This window comes from Podarcis erhardii, assembly GCF_964252035.2.
Source record: "Podarcis erhardii genome assembly, chromosome: 3".
In the NCBI taxonomy this organism is placed as follows: Eukaryota; Metazoa; Chordata; class Lepidosauria; order Squamata; family Lacertidae; genus Podarcis; species Podarcis erhardii.
Genome location: NC_138507.1, coordinates 90959919 through 90974561, shown reverse-complemented (window position 1 = coordinate 90974561; position 14643 = coordinate 90959919). Strand labels below are relative to the sequence as shown.

General features: G+C 44.3%; 1 protein-coding gene across 1 annotated transcript; it reads left to right on the top strand.

Moving 5' to 3' along the window:
- Window positions 1-2542: 2542 nt before the first annotated feature.
- On the top strand, window positions 2543-14350 carry LOC309337591 (ankyrin repeat domain-containing protein 9-like). The gene is made up of 2 exons (XM_081854223.1): window positions 2543-4487; window positions 13912-14350. The coding sequence occupies exons 1-2, from the start codon at window positions 3615-3617 to the stop codon at window positions 13969-13971; spliced, it is 933 nt and encodes a 310-aa protein (XP_081710349.1). The 5' UTR covers window positions 2543-3614; the 3' UTR covers window positions 13972-14350.
- Window positions 14351-14643: the final 293 nt, after the last annotated feature.

The window sequence follows — 14643 nt, the reverse complement described above, 5'->3', positions numbered from 1 at the left end:
TAATCCGCTAAGCTGTCAATGGGCTTGCTTTGCAAGACAAAAAAACTGCTAGACGAAGAGAATCGCGGAACGGATTCTTTTCGTCTTGCGAGGCACCACTGTACCCACAATTGATTGGGAGTATTTGCATGGCAAACCCTACTTTCCCCCAAAGATTGAACTATTTGCGATAAGGAATAAGATCGGAAAATTCACTGGTATAGCACTTGTTTTGATGCAATGTCATCTCGCCTTCCTACAAACAAATTGGGATGAATGCTCATTAAATAGAGTCCTCTAATGTCCCTGCAAACAAACCAGAATCAATGCTTAATAAACAGGTCGTCTAGAAGCAGCCTAAAGGATTTAAAATGGCATGAGCTTTTATAGACCACAGTCTACTTTGTCAGGTGCATGGAGTGTTATCCTGAGTTACAGGTATGTATACAGATGGTTTGGGAGGGGGAGGTGTAAAAAGTGAGGACAGAAGCAAATGAATGGCCGGCAGTGCTAATTAGGTAGATAATTTTGGGGATGCTGGTGGTGTAATTTTGTATTCTAGATTGTCTTAAAAGTCAAAATCTGAAAACTAGTTCCCAGACTGAGTACAATTGATATGCAGACCTTTCTGCTAAAAGATGCAGAAGTGATGAATACTTTTAAGTGATTTTAAGGAAAGACTAGAGTTTCTTCCAGATGTTCATTGTAAAGTAGGAATTTATGTTTGTGCTTAATGGGAGGAATTCAGCATTTTAATCTTCTGATTGTTCCAGTGGTGCAAACGTTTCTGCTTGTCAGGCAGAATGATATTCCATCTTTCCACCCTATGCAGGGTGCTGAGAGTTACCCCAATTCCCCCTCCCGAACCACTTGGGGGAGGGGAGGAGGGTAAATCCTGTTGCACAAGTGAAAGTATTCCTGCCCTTAAAGTGGATCAAAGTGTTCTAAGGACTTCATTTGGGAGATTTGCCAGAGCAGGGTGGAAAATAGCATGGCAACTGTATGCCCTCCTGTTCTCTTAGTAGATCAGAAGTTGACTCAAAAGCCCTTCTGTGAGCACAATGGCATCAACTAGACTCTACCCAAAGTGATTGGGGGATCGCTTTCATATTTGGAGTAACTTTAAAAGTCAGTTGGAAAAAATAGGATAAACTACAGACAGTTGGAATTAAGCCAATCGGATTGATCTCAGCAAATAATTTAGCAAGTACGGGAGCCCACCAGTTGGAGTGTGTTTTAAACAATTCCAGTTTTAGGCCCTTTTCATATCCAGCTACCAAGAAACATCATTATGCATGAGTTATGGGTGGGTTAGCCACTTGGATCTCTGCTGATATTAGAGGCCCTGCATCTTCATTACCTGGCTCCTTTGTAGGGATGCTTTTCTTCCAGTCCCGATAGAACTCCCCATCCAGACACATTAACATATTTTAATCTCTTTTACTGTTAATTTAAATTTTTTAAAGCTGTTTGTATTGATAATTTTAATATTTCTTGTAATCTATTAGAAATTTTACTAAAACCAAGTAGTATATAAATTTGTTAGATAAATAAAAGTAAGATGTAAGTTTCCATATGATGTGTGAGGGGAGAGACTCCATCAAGCAAGGCCTCTTTCTTCCTGCCTTGCCCCACCCCCTGGCCCTGGGACTCCTCATGAGGGAGCTGTTCCTGGAGGAAGAACAGTGAGGGGAGAGACTTCGTCAGCTTGTAAACCGCCTTGAGTATTGTAAGATAGAAAGACGATATACAAATAAAAAATGATGATGATGTGGGCCCTGGGCTGACAACTTGTGCCACTATTTTTTGAAAATCTAGTAATAATGATAATAATAATTAATAAAATAATAATAATTTATACCCCGCCCATCTGGCTGGGTTTCCCCAGCCACTCTGGGTGGCTTCCAACAAAATATAAAAAATACATTAAAACATCAGTCATTAAAAACTTCCCTAAACAGGGCTACCTTCAGATGTCTTCTAAACATCGGATAGTTGTTTATTTCTTTAACATCTGATAGGAGGGCGTTCCACAGGACAGGCGCCACTACCAAAGAGGCCCTCTGCCCAGCGGCGGAGCTTCATGCTCCGGCACCGGGGGGTGGAGAGCAGGCAGGGGCGGGGCTGGCACATGTCCCGGTGGCATGGCGCACCACCCGCAGGGGCGTGGTACTCGTCCTGGGGGTGTGGTGCCCAGTGCGGGTGGGGGTAGCTGCAATGGCACCCCACCGGGATCGCACTGCTGGGGGCAATGTGCTCCCCCCGCACTCCTCTTTCTCTGCCAGTGCCTCTGCCTGGTTCCCTGTGTCCTCACTTCTTGCAGTGAGGGCCAGAAGGCCCTTGAAGCTGGACCTCAGTGTCTGGGTTGAACGATGGGGGTGGAGATGCTCCGTCAGGTATACTGGGCCGAGGCCATTTAGGAGGTCTTTCAAGACAAGTGTTATGTGGTCTCGGCGGCCACTCCCAGTCACCAGACTAGCTGCTGCATTCTGGATTAGTTGTAGTTTCCAGGTCACCTTCAAAGGTAGCCCCACATAGAGCATGTTGCAGTAGTCCAAGATAACCAGAGTATGCACCACTCTGGCGAGACAGTCTGCGGGTAAGTAGGGTCTCAGCCTGCATACAGTCTGTCAATCTACTAGCAAGCCAGATTCAAGGTCCTTGTGTTAATTTACAAAGCCCTGAACAATTTAGGTCCAAGCTGTCTTAGGAACCACCTGAAGCCTTATAGCCCAGCTGGATCCCTGAGATCATCTGCAGGAGTGTTGTTGATCGTCCACCAAACTGGCGAGGTTCATTTGACAGCAGCAAGAAACGGAGCCTTTCGTGTTGTCAGCCCAGTTTTGTGGATTACTCTTTCATTAAAGATTTAGCAGGCGCATTCTGTTTTAATTTTTAAATGCCTGCTGAAAACTTTTCTGTCAGGTTTATGCAGGCAATTAAGAATACACATTTCCACAATAGCTGATTTCTGATTTTAACATTTTTGTTTTTTGTCGCATGGTTTTATGCACAACTGTTGTAAACCACAATGATATTTTTCATGAATATGGTATATACTTTTAAAAATATAAAATAACTATATTTGATTAATCCATTGAGGGACTGCATCTGTATGGAGAATGCGTATAAGTGACATCACACAGACATGCCCCTACAGTTCTAGGAGCACACACTCTGTTGCAATAGTTATTGTAGCTTTGATTCGGCCCTGACTGCAGGCAGAAAATTGCTCCTTTTGCAAAGCTAATTATAGTCCCCTGCAAATAGCTCTCTCTTTGGCTGTTAAATCACAGCTATCTGTATCCCATTAACCTGCGCCGAACAGAGAACCGACTGCATTTACTGCGTGCTTGCATGGCAATGGTTAACTGAGCTGGCGAGATTCTGCTTACCTCAACAAAACCAGCCGCAGTGAGAAAGGGAAAACAATGAATGGGTGGAGATGAACAGCCCGTCAGAGAAAGAGCTATGCATTCCGGCTAGTGCAGTCCAGGCTGCTGCAATGACAGTCTGAAGGTTGTAGCAGCTTCTGGAATCTGCATTCAAACTGAACATCAGCCTTCGCTTGCAAGTGGAGCCCCCCCCCCCTTTTTGGCACAAAAGGGCTTGTTCACCATTGGGACTTCCGAGACATGGCCAGTAACCAGGCCAGCTTACAGGATGACCAGAGCAGGCATTGCAAGTTCTTATCCTATATGTTTTACCAAGCTGTCAGAGATCACAAACCTGTCTGGATGCTGGAAGACATGAGGACTATGGAGTATTTCTACTGGGAAGAGAATGCCAGCCTGAGGACGTATTCCCCTTCCGAAGCCCTGCTCTACGCTGTGGTGCACAACCACCTGCCTTATGCCCAGTACCTGCTGTCTCATTTTCCGGAGGAGGCTCTCAAAGTCCCCGGGGAACATTTCTGCTATTGCCCTTCCTCTGCTCCTCACTTGGCCATGGCTGTCACCTACGACAGGAGAGACATTCTGGGGCTGATCATCAGCATCTCCCACAAGCTGCCCAGCCTGAACTCCTACATCAACAGAACCGGCTGCTTCCACCTGGAAGATGGAAAGACCCCTCTGCATCTCGCCTGCGAGCTCCTGAGGTCAGAGACGGTTCTGATCCTTTTGGGCAACGGGGCCTCTCCCAGGATAGAGGACAGCAAAGGACTGACACCCCTGGATGTCATCTTGGAGCAGATGTGGGACTCCAAAGTCAACGTGGTGTCCAAAAAGCTCTGCCTCGATTACCTCTTGCTCTTCATGCCCAGCCCCCGGTTCAAGATGAGGAAGGTGCTGCAGGAGCATCCAGAGCACTGGGCAGTTCTGCTAGGGGAGGACAAGTTCAATAGCCTGGTGGGGAACATGCCTGCATCCTTATACCTGCAAGCTATGCAAACCATCCTTCAGACTCTCCCACCCTCCCATTTCCCTAAAAGCATCCAGGAACTTCCTATACCTCAGGCATTAAAGCCCCTGCCTCGCTTCAGCAAGCAGCACCCAACAAAAAATATGGTAAATGTTTTTCCATGATGTTATGCTTTTTTTAAAAAAAAATGTCACATTCAAATTGTGTAATTTGTTCAGGTGGGGTTTTCAAAGGTGCTCCAGACAGCAAACCAAACCCCCAGCGCATTTCCACTTGAGCTAAATAGGACTACTCTCAAGTAAGTCACAGGAGGATTGCTGCCTTAGGGGGATTTGCTGCCCAGTTATTATTGAATTGGCATCGAAATCTGGGCTACTGTTTGATGCCGCTGAAAATCCCAGCCTTAGTATATGTTGTCAAATGAAATCTCTCTCTCTATTTTTTTCAGATTAAAAAACCCCTCCCATTCCGTGCATGTGAAAATATTACATTGAACTGAATGTACCTTTTGCTTACTGAAATCAGTGTAGCAGCACTCCTGATTTATTGTTTGCATTTTCTGTAAATTATCCAGGTTTTGCATTGTTGTTATTATTTAAAAGGCACTATTTTCACAGGGCATTATATGGACCAAGGTCTCAATCCTGTACATTGCTTGATGCCTTAACGTCTATTAACATCACTGAGTTTTAAGGATCATAACTCTATGCAGGATTGCAGCCTACCAGATCACTGTGCTGTTAGGGGAGCGTGTGGTGGGGGTTAAAGTAGGAACTCTTTTTAAGTTTTCTCAAGTGCTGCATAATGAATCAGCAGTTATGATCATAAATGTCTTGGCCTTCAGTGCTGCTGCAGTGGCGAGGAGTCCCTCTGGCTGCAGGATTCTGTTGTGTCACCTTAAAACATCGAGCCTTTCTAGCAAAAGCTAGGTAGGTTCGTAGTGTGATGGTAAGGACCCAATGAAACCTACATAGATGGAATTCCTTTTCAAAGCTGAGTGGTAGGGGAAAGACCAATTTCCACGACACATCACAATGTGCCAGGCCCTTACCCTCCCCTTTCCTCTCTGCTCACAGTGTCACTGTGGTTTCAAGAGTGAGCATGCCTACAAAGGAAGATGCGGCATCGTCCTTAATGCTAGAGACCTACAGTGGCTGCTTGTATTTTTTTCACTGCAAGAAGCAATGTAATATTAGACAGCTGATGTCCCCCTTCCCTGCAAGAAATGCAGTGCGATCCTTGCAGTTGCCAAGAAAGAATGCTGGTGGCCTTCCCCCTCAAAGATGTCTTGAGCTACATCTCCCATCAGTCCCAGCCAGTGTGAAGGCTTTTGACTTAGGAAAAAGGGACCCTGCCCACCTTAGAGGATGAGACCTTGTGAGTGAATGTACAAAGGTCACCATCATCAACCAAAGAGTTTGCCCTGTTTGCCTGTAGACAGGCTGCTCCTGCGCCTCTGTCCATCCCAACTTATCTCCCCCACCCAACCATGACCACTGATGTAACCTGCCTAAATAATGACCCATCAGCATTCCTTCAAGGTGCACAATCTCTGCAGCTCCAGGTGCATGGTTTCTGTTTTTTGTTTGTTCATTCGTTCATTTTACCTCTGCCAGAAAGGATTGTGTTCCCTACATGCCCACGTTGTAGATGGGCAACACATGTTTGGCCCTCTGATTTTGGATTGCATGCTGTTTTCAGCAAGGCAAGGACTGGCCAGAAGAACACTGATAGACAGGGATGGGCCTTGATGCTTTACTGGAAAGAGAAGAACGAGATGCTCTCTCTCCCTCCCCCCCCCCCCCGCCCACAACCCCAGAATTCCACAAAGAAAAGCCAAGCAGACTGGCAGATGAACCTTACCTCAACACAGGTGCCAGACGAGCAGCCGCCACTGCACTTGGAGGCAGCAGGCTGGCTTAGGGGTTGCAAGGTGGGTTGTGTAGCTGCCGCTCCCCACCTCTGCCTGAGGCACCTGTCTCACTCCGCCTTATGGTGGGGCCAGTCCTGAGTGAGAGCCTGGTCCTAAGCATGTTTCCTGGGAAGCAACTCGTATGGAAATCGAGGGGAGCTGTTTCCTACTGAACAGGCATAGAAGCAAGTTCTGAACAGCCCCTGCCTGGACAGCCCCTGCCAGTCTGTGAGTACAGTGCTGAGCTCTATGGACCGAGTGGTCTGATTAAGCATCTGGCAGCTTCGTACGATCCTATGTACTTTGGAAACGGGGCTAAAGCATTTTTCTTAAGGCAACTTGGCTTGATAATACCCATTGCTCTGTAGAAAGCTGACCTGTTTTTCACAGATAGGTCCAAATTCCACGATGATGGGCAATGCGAAGCTGTCCCTTTAATGTAATGCCTAAGAAGACTCAGAATTTGAAAAAGGTGTGCAATTTCATCCTTGTGAACAAATGAGCAGGTCTTTACTGTGCCCAGTGGATGCATAGGAGCTGGTGCCCTAGCATATGCCAGGCATATTGAGGATACTATCTCAGTCTTTGAAATTTACCTCTGCAACAAAATGTAAGCTATGTGTTCTATTAGAGCCAGTGGGTTTGAACAGACCTACATGATTCGCAAGAATCTCCTATTACGTTCTGGTATTGGCGACTCCCCACAGGTACTTGACAAATCAGACCAAATGCACCAATTTAGCCAAGCATTTTGTTCTCAAAGCCAGCCAAATGCCTATGGGAAGCCCGTCTAGAGGACATGAGCACAGCAGCACCTGCCCCCCGCCAGCTCTGTGACATAATCCTGCAGCAAACTGAGAATTTGTGCCTGCTGAACTTCTGCCATATAGCTGTTAAGGGCGCAAGAGCGCCTTAAAAAACAAGCAAACAAAAAACAGACAGTTCAGCATCCCTCTTCCTTTCCATGGTTAAATCCTCAGGACCCTCCCTTCAGCATTTTGAAGTTCACAGGATTTCCTTAGCCTTACCCCACCTATGTGGGGACATGAAGGAGAGGCATCTAGGGAACTTTTGCAGTACATTTCTGATACAGCAAAACAGAACCAGTTTCTAGCCAACCAGCCACACAGACAACACAACTAAATGCCAGCCAGAGTAAAGAATGTTTTAAATGAACTAGGCAACAAATGCACACACGTGTGTGTGTGTGTGTGTGTGTGTGTCTACACTTGAATCAAGCAATGCTAAAATAATAATCAAATTGCAAATTAAGCCCACATCAATAAAGCTAACCATGTTGCAGCAGGCAATCTAATAAATCTCATTTCAGTGAAAAATAATAGGGGGAAATGTATCTGAGATATCCCCACGCAATACTAGCAATTATCTTGCTTTATATTATATGCACCCTATCCTAGCAAACATTTCTAATGCAAGACCCTTTTTAATCATTGGGAAATGACACATCCTTTAAATTGTTGTCCCCCTCGCCCCATATTGTATTAGCTGCAGCAGACAAAACTTGGCAGCAATTCCCTGAACTGTGAAGGCTGTTCACTTTGCAGTCTTGTCGCTGCTCAGAGTTTCCTTCCTTCTTACAGAAGGGAGAATGATTAGGGTAGTATTACACGCTTGCTAAGCCAGTCTCACAGAAGATTTAGAGGTGTGTCTGACCATATCTTTGCAGCAGCCTCCAAAGTCAGGCTAAGAACAAAGGAACCGCTATCCACTGTGACTGATCTACAGAACAACAGAGGGGTTGTTAGGACTGGACCCCAGCCTGCGCCAAAGAGACACCAGCTGTTGAAATCTGTGGGGAAAGGGCTGGGTCTGGTGTTGTTTTCATTCCTCTTGCAGCTGCAGCTTCTAATTTGGATGTCAGCAAAGATGGGAACAAGGGTGGCACTCTTTAAGCAAGCGCTATTTAGGAATAATCCCACAAGGGAGATATCTGCACACTGTTTTCGACCGGATAAAATCTCCCCGAGTGAACCAAACCTTAAAAAATCCAATCCAAATTCAAACAGATTTAAAGGTCAAGGATGAAACTGAAGGAGGTTCAGGATGAAATCCATGGTCACTGATGGCCATTGATGAGAGGAGCTGAAGCGTACTTTTAGACCGGGAAGAGAATGGAAGATTGCAGAGTTACAGAATAGAGGCCACTGTTTGCTTTCAGGCACAAGTCAGCAGCCTGAGAAAGCTACATCAGAACTGGGCAGGGGTATCATTGGTGATAAAATTTGTAGGGGTTTGCTTTCTAGAGTGGACAGAGTGAAACGCCAGAACTTTAGGGTTAGAATATTCTGGAAACCCTCCAATATTTCTCCGATGAAAATAGGGACATCATATTCAATAATAATATTTATATCTTGCCCATCTGACTGTCTTGCCCCAGCCACCCTGGGCAGCTCCCAACATATATAAAAACATAATAAAAATGTAAACATTGAAAAACCTCCCTATGCACAACAGCAAACATCATTACCTTCAGAGGTCTTCTAAAGGTTGTATGGTTATTTATCTCCTTGGTTTGGGGGTCGCATAACTCCATACCCGCCAACATTTCTCTAGTGAAAATAGGGATGTCCTAAAGGAAAATCGGGACATTCCAGGATCAAATTAGAAACCAGGTCGGCTTATGTAAATCTGGGACTGTCCCTGGAAAATAGGGACACTTTGAGGGAATGGGTCGTTCATTATTACTCGTGAGATGAAACTAACATAAAATAACAGTACCAATCCATTTGAATCTCTACCCATCCCCAGAACCCAGTATGGGGTATCTAATGACCCTGTATCCCTGAGATCCCAAAAGAAAAATTCTAGCTAGCCCATGGCTAAGAAAAACCTCTCAACAATTTGTTTTAATGGGATTGTGCAGGTCCCTCTGCATCGTGGAAAAAATAATCCATTTTAAGGGCTACTACTTGATCGATTTCCTATGGGTCTTGCCAATGAGATTGCCAACTGATCAGGGGCAGAGGAAGGAGGGCTTTGTGCGTTTAGTAGCAGCTTATTAAGTGCAGCACAACAGCAAACATCTTTACCTAGTATCTGTACATTATGCTGTTGTTAAATGCACAGCTACAGTGCCTACTTTATAAATCATAGCTGGCTCTGAGCTCAGCTTTTAAAAAACTAAATTGCAGTTTTCTGCAATGCATATTTTGCAAATGCACATATACTTGCTTTTATTAAGTAGGGTTGCCATGTTTCAAAAGCTAAAATTCCTGTTGAGCTTTTATTTAGGAAGACCCCAACGTTTTTGAGCTTTTTTTTTTTTAGGAAGCCTCCCTGAAAAATAGCGATTTTAAGCTTTTTGGAGCTGTTTCTGCTGCATTTTCCATTGTGCTTTTTCCGCTTCGGCAAAATTACCCCCGACATCATTTTTTCAGCCAAAAAACAGGACAGGTCAGGAATATTTCTGATGTATGGCAAGCCTGTATTAAGACATGGGAAGTAGCTTAGCATTTCCTTACTGTGGCACAGTTGCCCATTCTCCCACTGCAAGGGCACGGGATAGGCTTTCAGTACATACTACTTCCAGACAACCTGTAAATGTTTTGCAACACTGCCTGTTGTTATTGCTAACCCAACCCTTGACCTCAAGCAGTGGCGTAGCGTGGGTTGTCAGCACCCGGGGCAAGGCAAGTAATTTGCGCCCCCTAACCCGTGGATTTGCGCCCCCTAACCCGTGGATTTGCGCCCCCTAACCCGTGGATTTGCCCTAACCCCAGATGTTGCGCCCGGTGCGGCCGGCACCCCCTGCACCCCCCACGCTACGCCACTGACCTCAAGGTCTTTAAGCAGAGTCTGGCCAGCCATCTGCTAGGAATCCTGCACTGCAGCTCCTGCATGGAGCAGTTGGTTGGAGTGGAGGAGCCAAAGGTCACTTGCTGCAAGTCTGTAATTCTCTGTCACTTTTTATTACAGCTGTGTACACAAATAGCCTGTCAACATTCTCCACCCTCAGCACAGAAACTGGATGGAATACAATTGAATTTCTGCAGGGGAAGGGCAAATCTTTCATCATTTTTTTCTCACATATCACAGAGGCAGTAGCACAGCTCCCCCCCCCCCCGGGAGTTTTTCTTTCTTTCACAGTCACTGCAAGTCACAACAGCAGCAGCTGTGTTGACAGCCCAGCCACCATTTTGCATCCCCAACAATGCCCCTGGAACCGTGTGTGTGTGTGCTTGTTTTGGTGGGGGGGGTGACTACAGGTGAGATGGTGACCACCACAAATATGATGGAGAATGTTGGGAGGAAAGTCTGCAAAACTGCCTCCATTTCCTAGGGGGTTAAGGAAAAAAGCCATAGATTTTCTTTTATTTTTACATGGGGGGAAAAAGCCTGATGAGAAAATTTGGCTCAGCATTGTATACAATGCTGCCATCATCAGCTTGACAAAAATCTGAAATATTGGTCCAAGGCATTTCCAAATGGCTGCTAGCCATGATGGCTATTTTCCACTATATGCCTGAATACCAGCTTCCGGGATATCACAGATTGAGAGAGTGCTGCAGTGCTCAGGATTTGCTTGTGGGCTTCCCATGGGTATCTGGTTAACCACCGTGAGAGCAGGGCTTTAGGCTCTTCTTATGTTCTTACGTCAGACCTCTGGTCTATTTTGGCTCATTATTTCTGAATCTTTGCTGCATATTGTGCATTAATGGGTGGTGATACCATTAGGGTTACATCTGCTTCATTAGCACTCATAGGTATGGTTGCTGCACAAGGTATGGCATACCTATACAACCAGATGGCTGCTGATACACTCTCCCACCGAAAACAAGGTAGGGAACAGGCTACCTGCTCAGATGACTGCACCACAGTTTAAGCGGTGAGAATACAATGGTGTTCATGCTTCACTGGCACACCAGACTATGTATGAATGGAGTCATAGGAAAGTATTTTAACCTAAAGCAGGGTTTGCCAACCTTGAGTCTCCAGCTGTTTTTGGACTACAACTCCCATCATCCTTAGCTAGCAGGACCAGCAGTCAGGGATGATGGGAATTGTAGTCCAGAAATAGCTGGACACCCAAGTTTGGGAAACCCTGGCCTGATGCCTTGCTAGTCTTCTGTACCAGAATGTAGTCATTCTACAGCCATGTCTACCTCAGGTCTATTGGCATTTAATTTGATGAATGTTTCACTCAAGCAGGAGTGCAGTTATTCCAATGTTTTTGGACACCATCTCCAATCATTCCCAGCCAGCATGGTCAGGAATCACGACTGCTGGGAGTTGTGGTCCAACAACACCTTGAGGGCCACAGGTTAGTCACCCATGATTTAAAGCTTGCTCATCACAGACAGCTTTTAATACTACTACTACTACTACTACTACTAATAATAATAATAATAACAACAACAATTCCATCACCCTTTCCCATTATGATTTCCATGAGATGTTTTGGACTGCAACTCCCACCATCTGTAACAAGAGGCCATGGAGACAGGGGATAATGGGAATTGGAGTCCATAGCATCTGGAAGGCACCTAGAGAAAGCAACCATCAAGCCTTTTTGTCCATTTCTTTGGGCTTACCCAGAAGCGGGGAAGTCCATGCATTTGCATGGTGACAAATATTAATATAGTTTATTTTTGTAACCAAACAGAATGAATGTCGACGGCAGATGTCCTGTGGCATATTGGACTCTTGAAATAATTTCAAGGGGAGGGAGAGGGAAGGGAGGAAGAATGTATTTGTATACATGAATAAGAAATTATCTCAATTTTTTTAATTTTATGTCAAGTCTATCAAACATTGCAAAAGACTGAACTGCTAGATTCCTCCAGAAAGAATTTGGTAATAATGCACATATGTTTTTCATTTGTGGCAGAGAGTCCTAAAATCTTCTGTCAGGATCTATTGTTGCAGTGACATCTCTCTTTCAGTATTCTGTAACTAGGAAAATGGGGCACCTCTCCTAGAGAACTCCTTGGTCACCATTGTGTTAATATTGTAGGACCATGATTGTGCATTTGTCACGCTTACCTGAGGCATAATTGGTGCCCGCACTGGCAAAGTGTAGAGTCTGAGAGAAGGAGCTCTAGCCCAGGCAGCCGCTAGTTCAAGCCTTAACTCAGCCACTAGGTTGCTTTAGGCAAATAACCGTTTCCCTCAAATCTCACCATCCCCCCTGCAATCAGTAGTATGATATTAGTAATACTGATTGAGATTACAAGGCTATTGTAATGTTTGATGTTCCTGGCATTAAAATTTTGTACAGGAGTGGTTCAGAGCATGCTCAGAAGAATCTGCTGCTGCTTGCAAGCAGGAGAAATAGAGTTCCCAACCCAACCAAGATCAATGGATTTAATTCTGCTTTTAAATTCTGAGCTAAAAGAAAAAAGAAAAAAGTTCACATTAGAAGCGCACATTTAAATTTGGCTTTGACATTTTTAAATTTTGCAAATTTGAAAGGAATGACTAGTGAAACTGGGAAAATTGCTGATTTTCATACATTTGCAATTCTTTGTTTCAGCTATACATTCTACCCCTTTGTATTCAGTATTTGCTTAAATGGGCACATGCTGCCATTTGCATAACATGAAATCTTGATAAATCCATTTTACCACTTATCAAGTAAAGCCATATTTTGTAATTTAGACTCTCCCTCTCCCCCACCCCTTCAGTTTTATAATGGAAAAACCTTTTATCCATGTGATTGTACTTTTACCCTCTGCATGCTAAAAGACAAAGATTGTAGTATATATCGCAAAATAAAAAAAATATGCTGATTATGCCGATTGCAAAATTATTTTATCAGATTGTAATGAACCATAATAAACCTCCAACGTAAATTGGATTAGTCTTTTTTATTGCCTGTTGAGTTGGTTGTGGGTTTTATTATCAGTTGGATTTAAAGTGCTGGGTTAATTGCTTTCCCCTTTGTTTTAAACCGCATATGTTCATTACGGGAAAAAACATATTTGAGTTTCGGAATTATTATTTTCACTCATACCACAGAGATGAGTGCTCCAATTTAACATTTTTAGATCTCTGGGAAAACAGGTTGTACGCCTCTGGAAGGGCTCAACGCCCAGAATCTCCAGGTACGGCTGGTAGTGTATATGTGCCTGGGGAGCCCACTCTGCACCCCGACTTTTTAGTGTGCAATAAACAAAGCTAGACAGACCAATGTAGGTCCAAGTAGGGTTGCCATCTCCCATCTGTAGTCTGAAGCAGTGTCCTAGAAAAAATTGGCAAAATGTCCAGGAAAATCCGGGTGTATGCCAAGCCATGCCATATGGCAACCCTACATTTTGGAGCAAGAAGAAAAGATGCCTCCTCAAAAACTGGACATTGCCTGTTAAGGTGGAACAAGAAAATTGGGTCCAAGGATCTTTGCCATGGGCATGATTACCCTCAGGTTCCAATTGATTCGTTCCATATTTTTTTAGCCCCATCTGTTTCCAAGGGGAGGTGAAGAAGAACATGTGAAATCCTCTGCAAAACTGGAGAAAGGCAAACAGGGCAAATTTATACATGACATGGAGCACAGTTAAGGCCTTTATCCATGGCATTTAAATAAGGGATGATTGCAGAATTTGCCTCTGTTGTATTCCACCATAGACTTTGAGGTTCTGCTCTACTAGAAATGTTTTCTGGAGCAGAACTCAAATCTTTGGAACTTGTTTTCCTTCCAGTATATTTGCTACCGGTCTGGACCTATGAAGCCATGGATAACTTGGGACCCAGTTACCTGACACAACACCTCTGCCCACTTGCTGAGATCTCAGAACAAGCCACTGCCTATGGAACTCCACCTGGCAGCTACAAGTGAGTGGAGACTTTTCCATCATGGCTCCTACCACGGGGGGGGGGGGGGGGAGGCAAATGACCTTGTTGAGTTTTCAGCACTTTCTGTACTGGTTCACTCAGGCTTTTGCTGATCACTCATATCAAGCCACTGATAATTTTTCAGCTACCGTGATTTGATTTGATTTAGCTGCTCTGTTTTAATTATTTACTGTACATATTAAGTTTATATTGGACTTTTTATTGTATTGGTTCTTATGTGTTGTAAAACTGGCTTGGGATTTTTAATGAACAGCATTCATTTTAAATAAAGAAATAATAAATTTATTTCCATAATTGCTCTTGACTTTCCAGTCCCTCTTCCATCCTGCACTGCACTGAGTTCAACACACTGGTTGGAAGAGAGGGAGAGCAAAGCAACTGTTGTATGCTCTGCATTTATTTTATTTTTACCAAACTCTGGAATTTTGTGTGTCTCTGTGTTTCTTAATTTAAAAAATTGAATACCAGGTGCAGCGCCAGTTCTGCCACTACCCCCAAATCCCAATCTCTAACTGAAATTCAGATGGAAGGGAAACAAAGCAAGGCTAATCTCAGATCAATTACAGAACAGAACTGAG

Bases quoted from the DNA above. Each gene is read 5' to 3' on its own strand.
- LOC309337591 (XM_081854223.1), top strand. From the start codon at position 3,615: ATGGCCAGTAACCAGGCCAGCTTACAGGATGACCAGAGCAGGCATTGC. The intron at 4,488-13,911 runs GTAAATGTTTTT...TTTTCCTTCCAG, and splicing joins AGCACCCAACAAAAAATATG to TATATTTGCTACCGGTCTGG.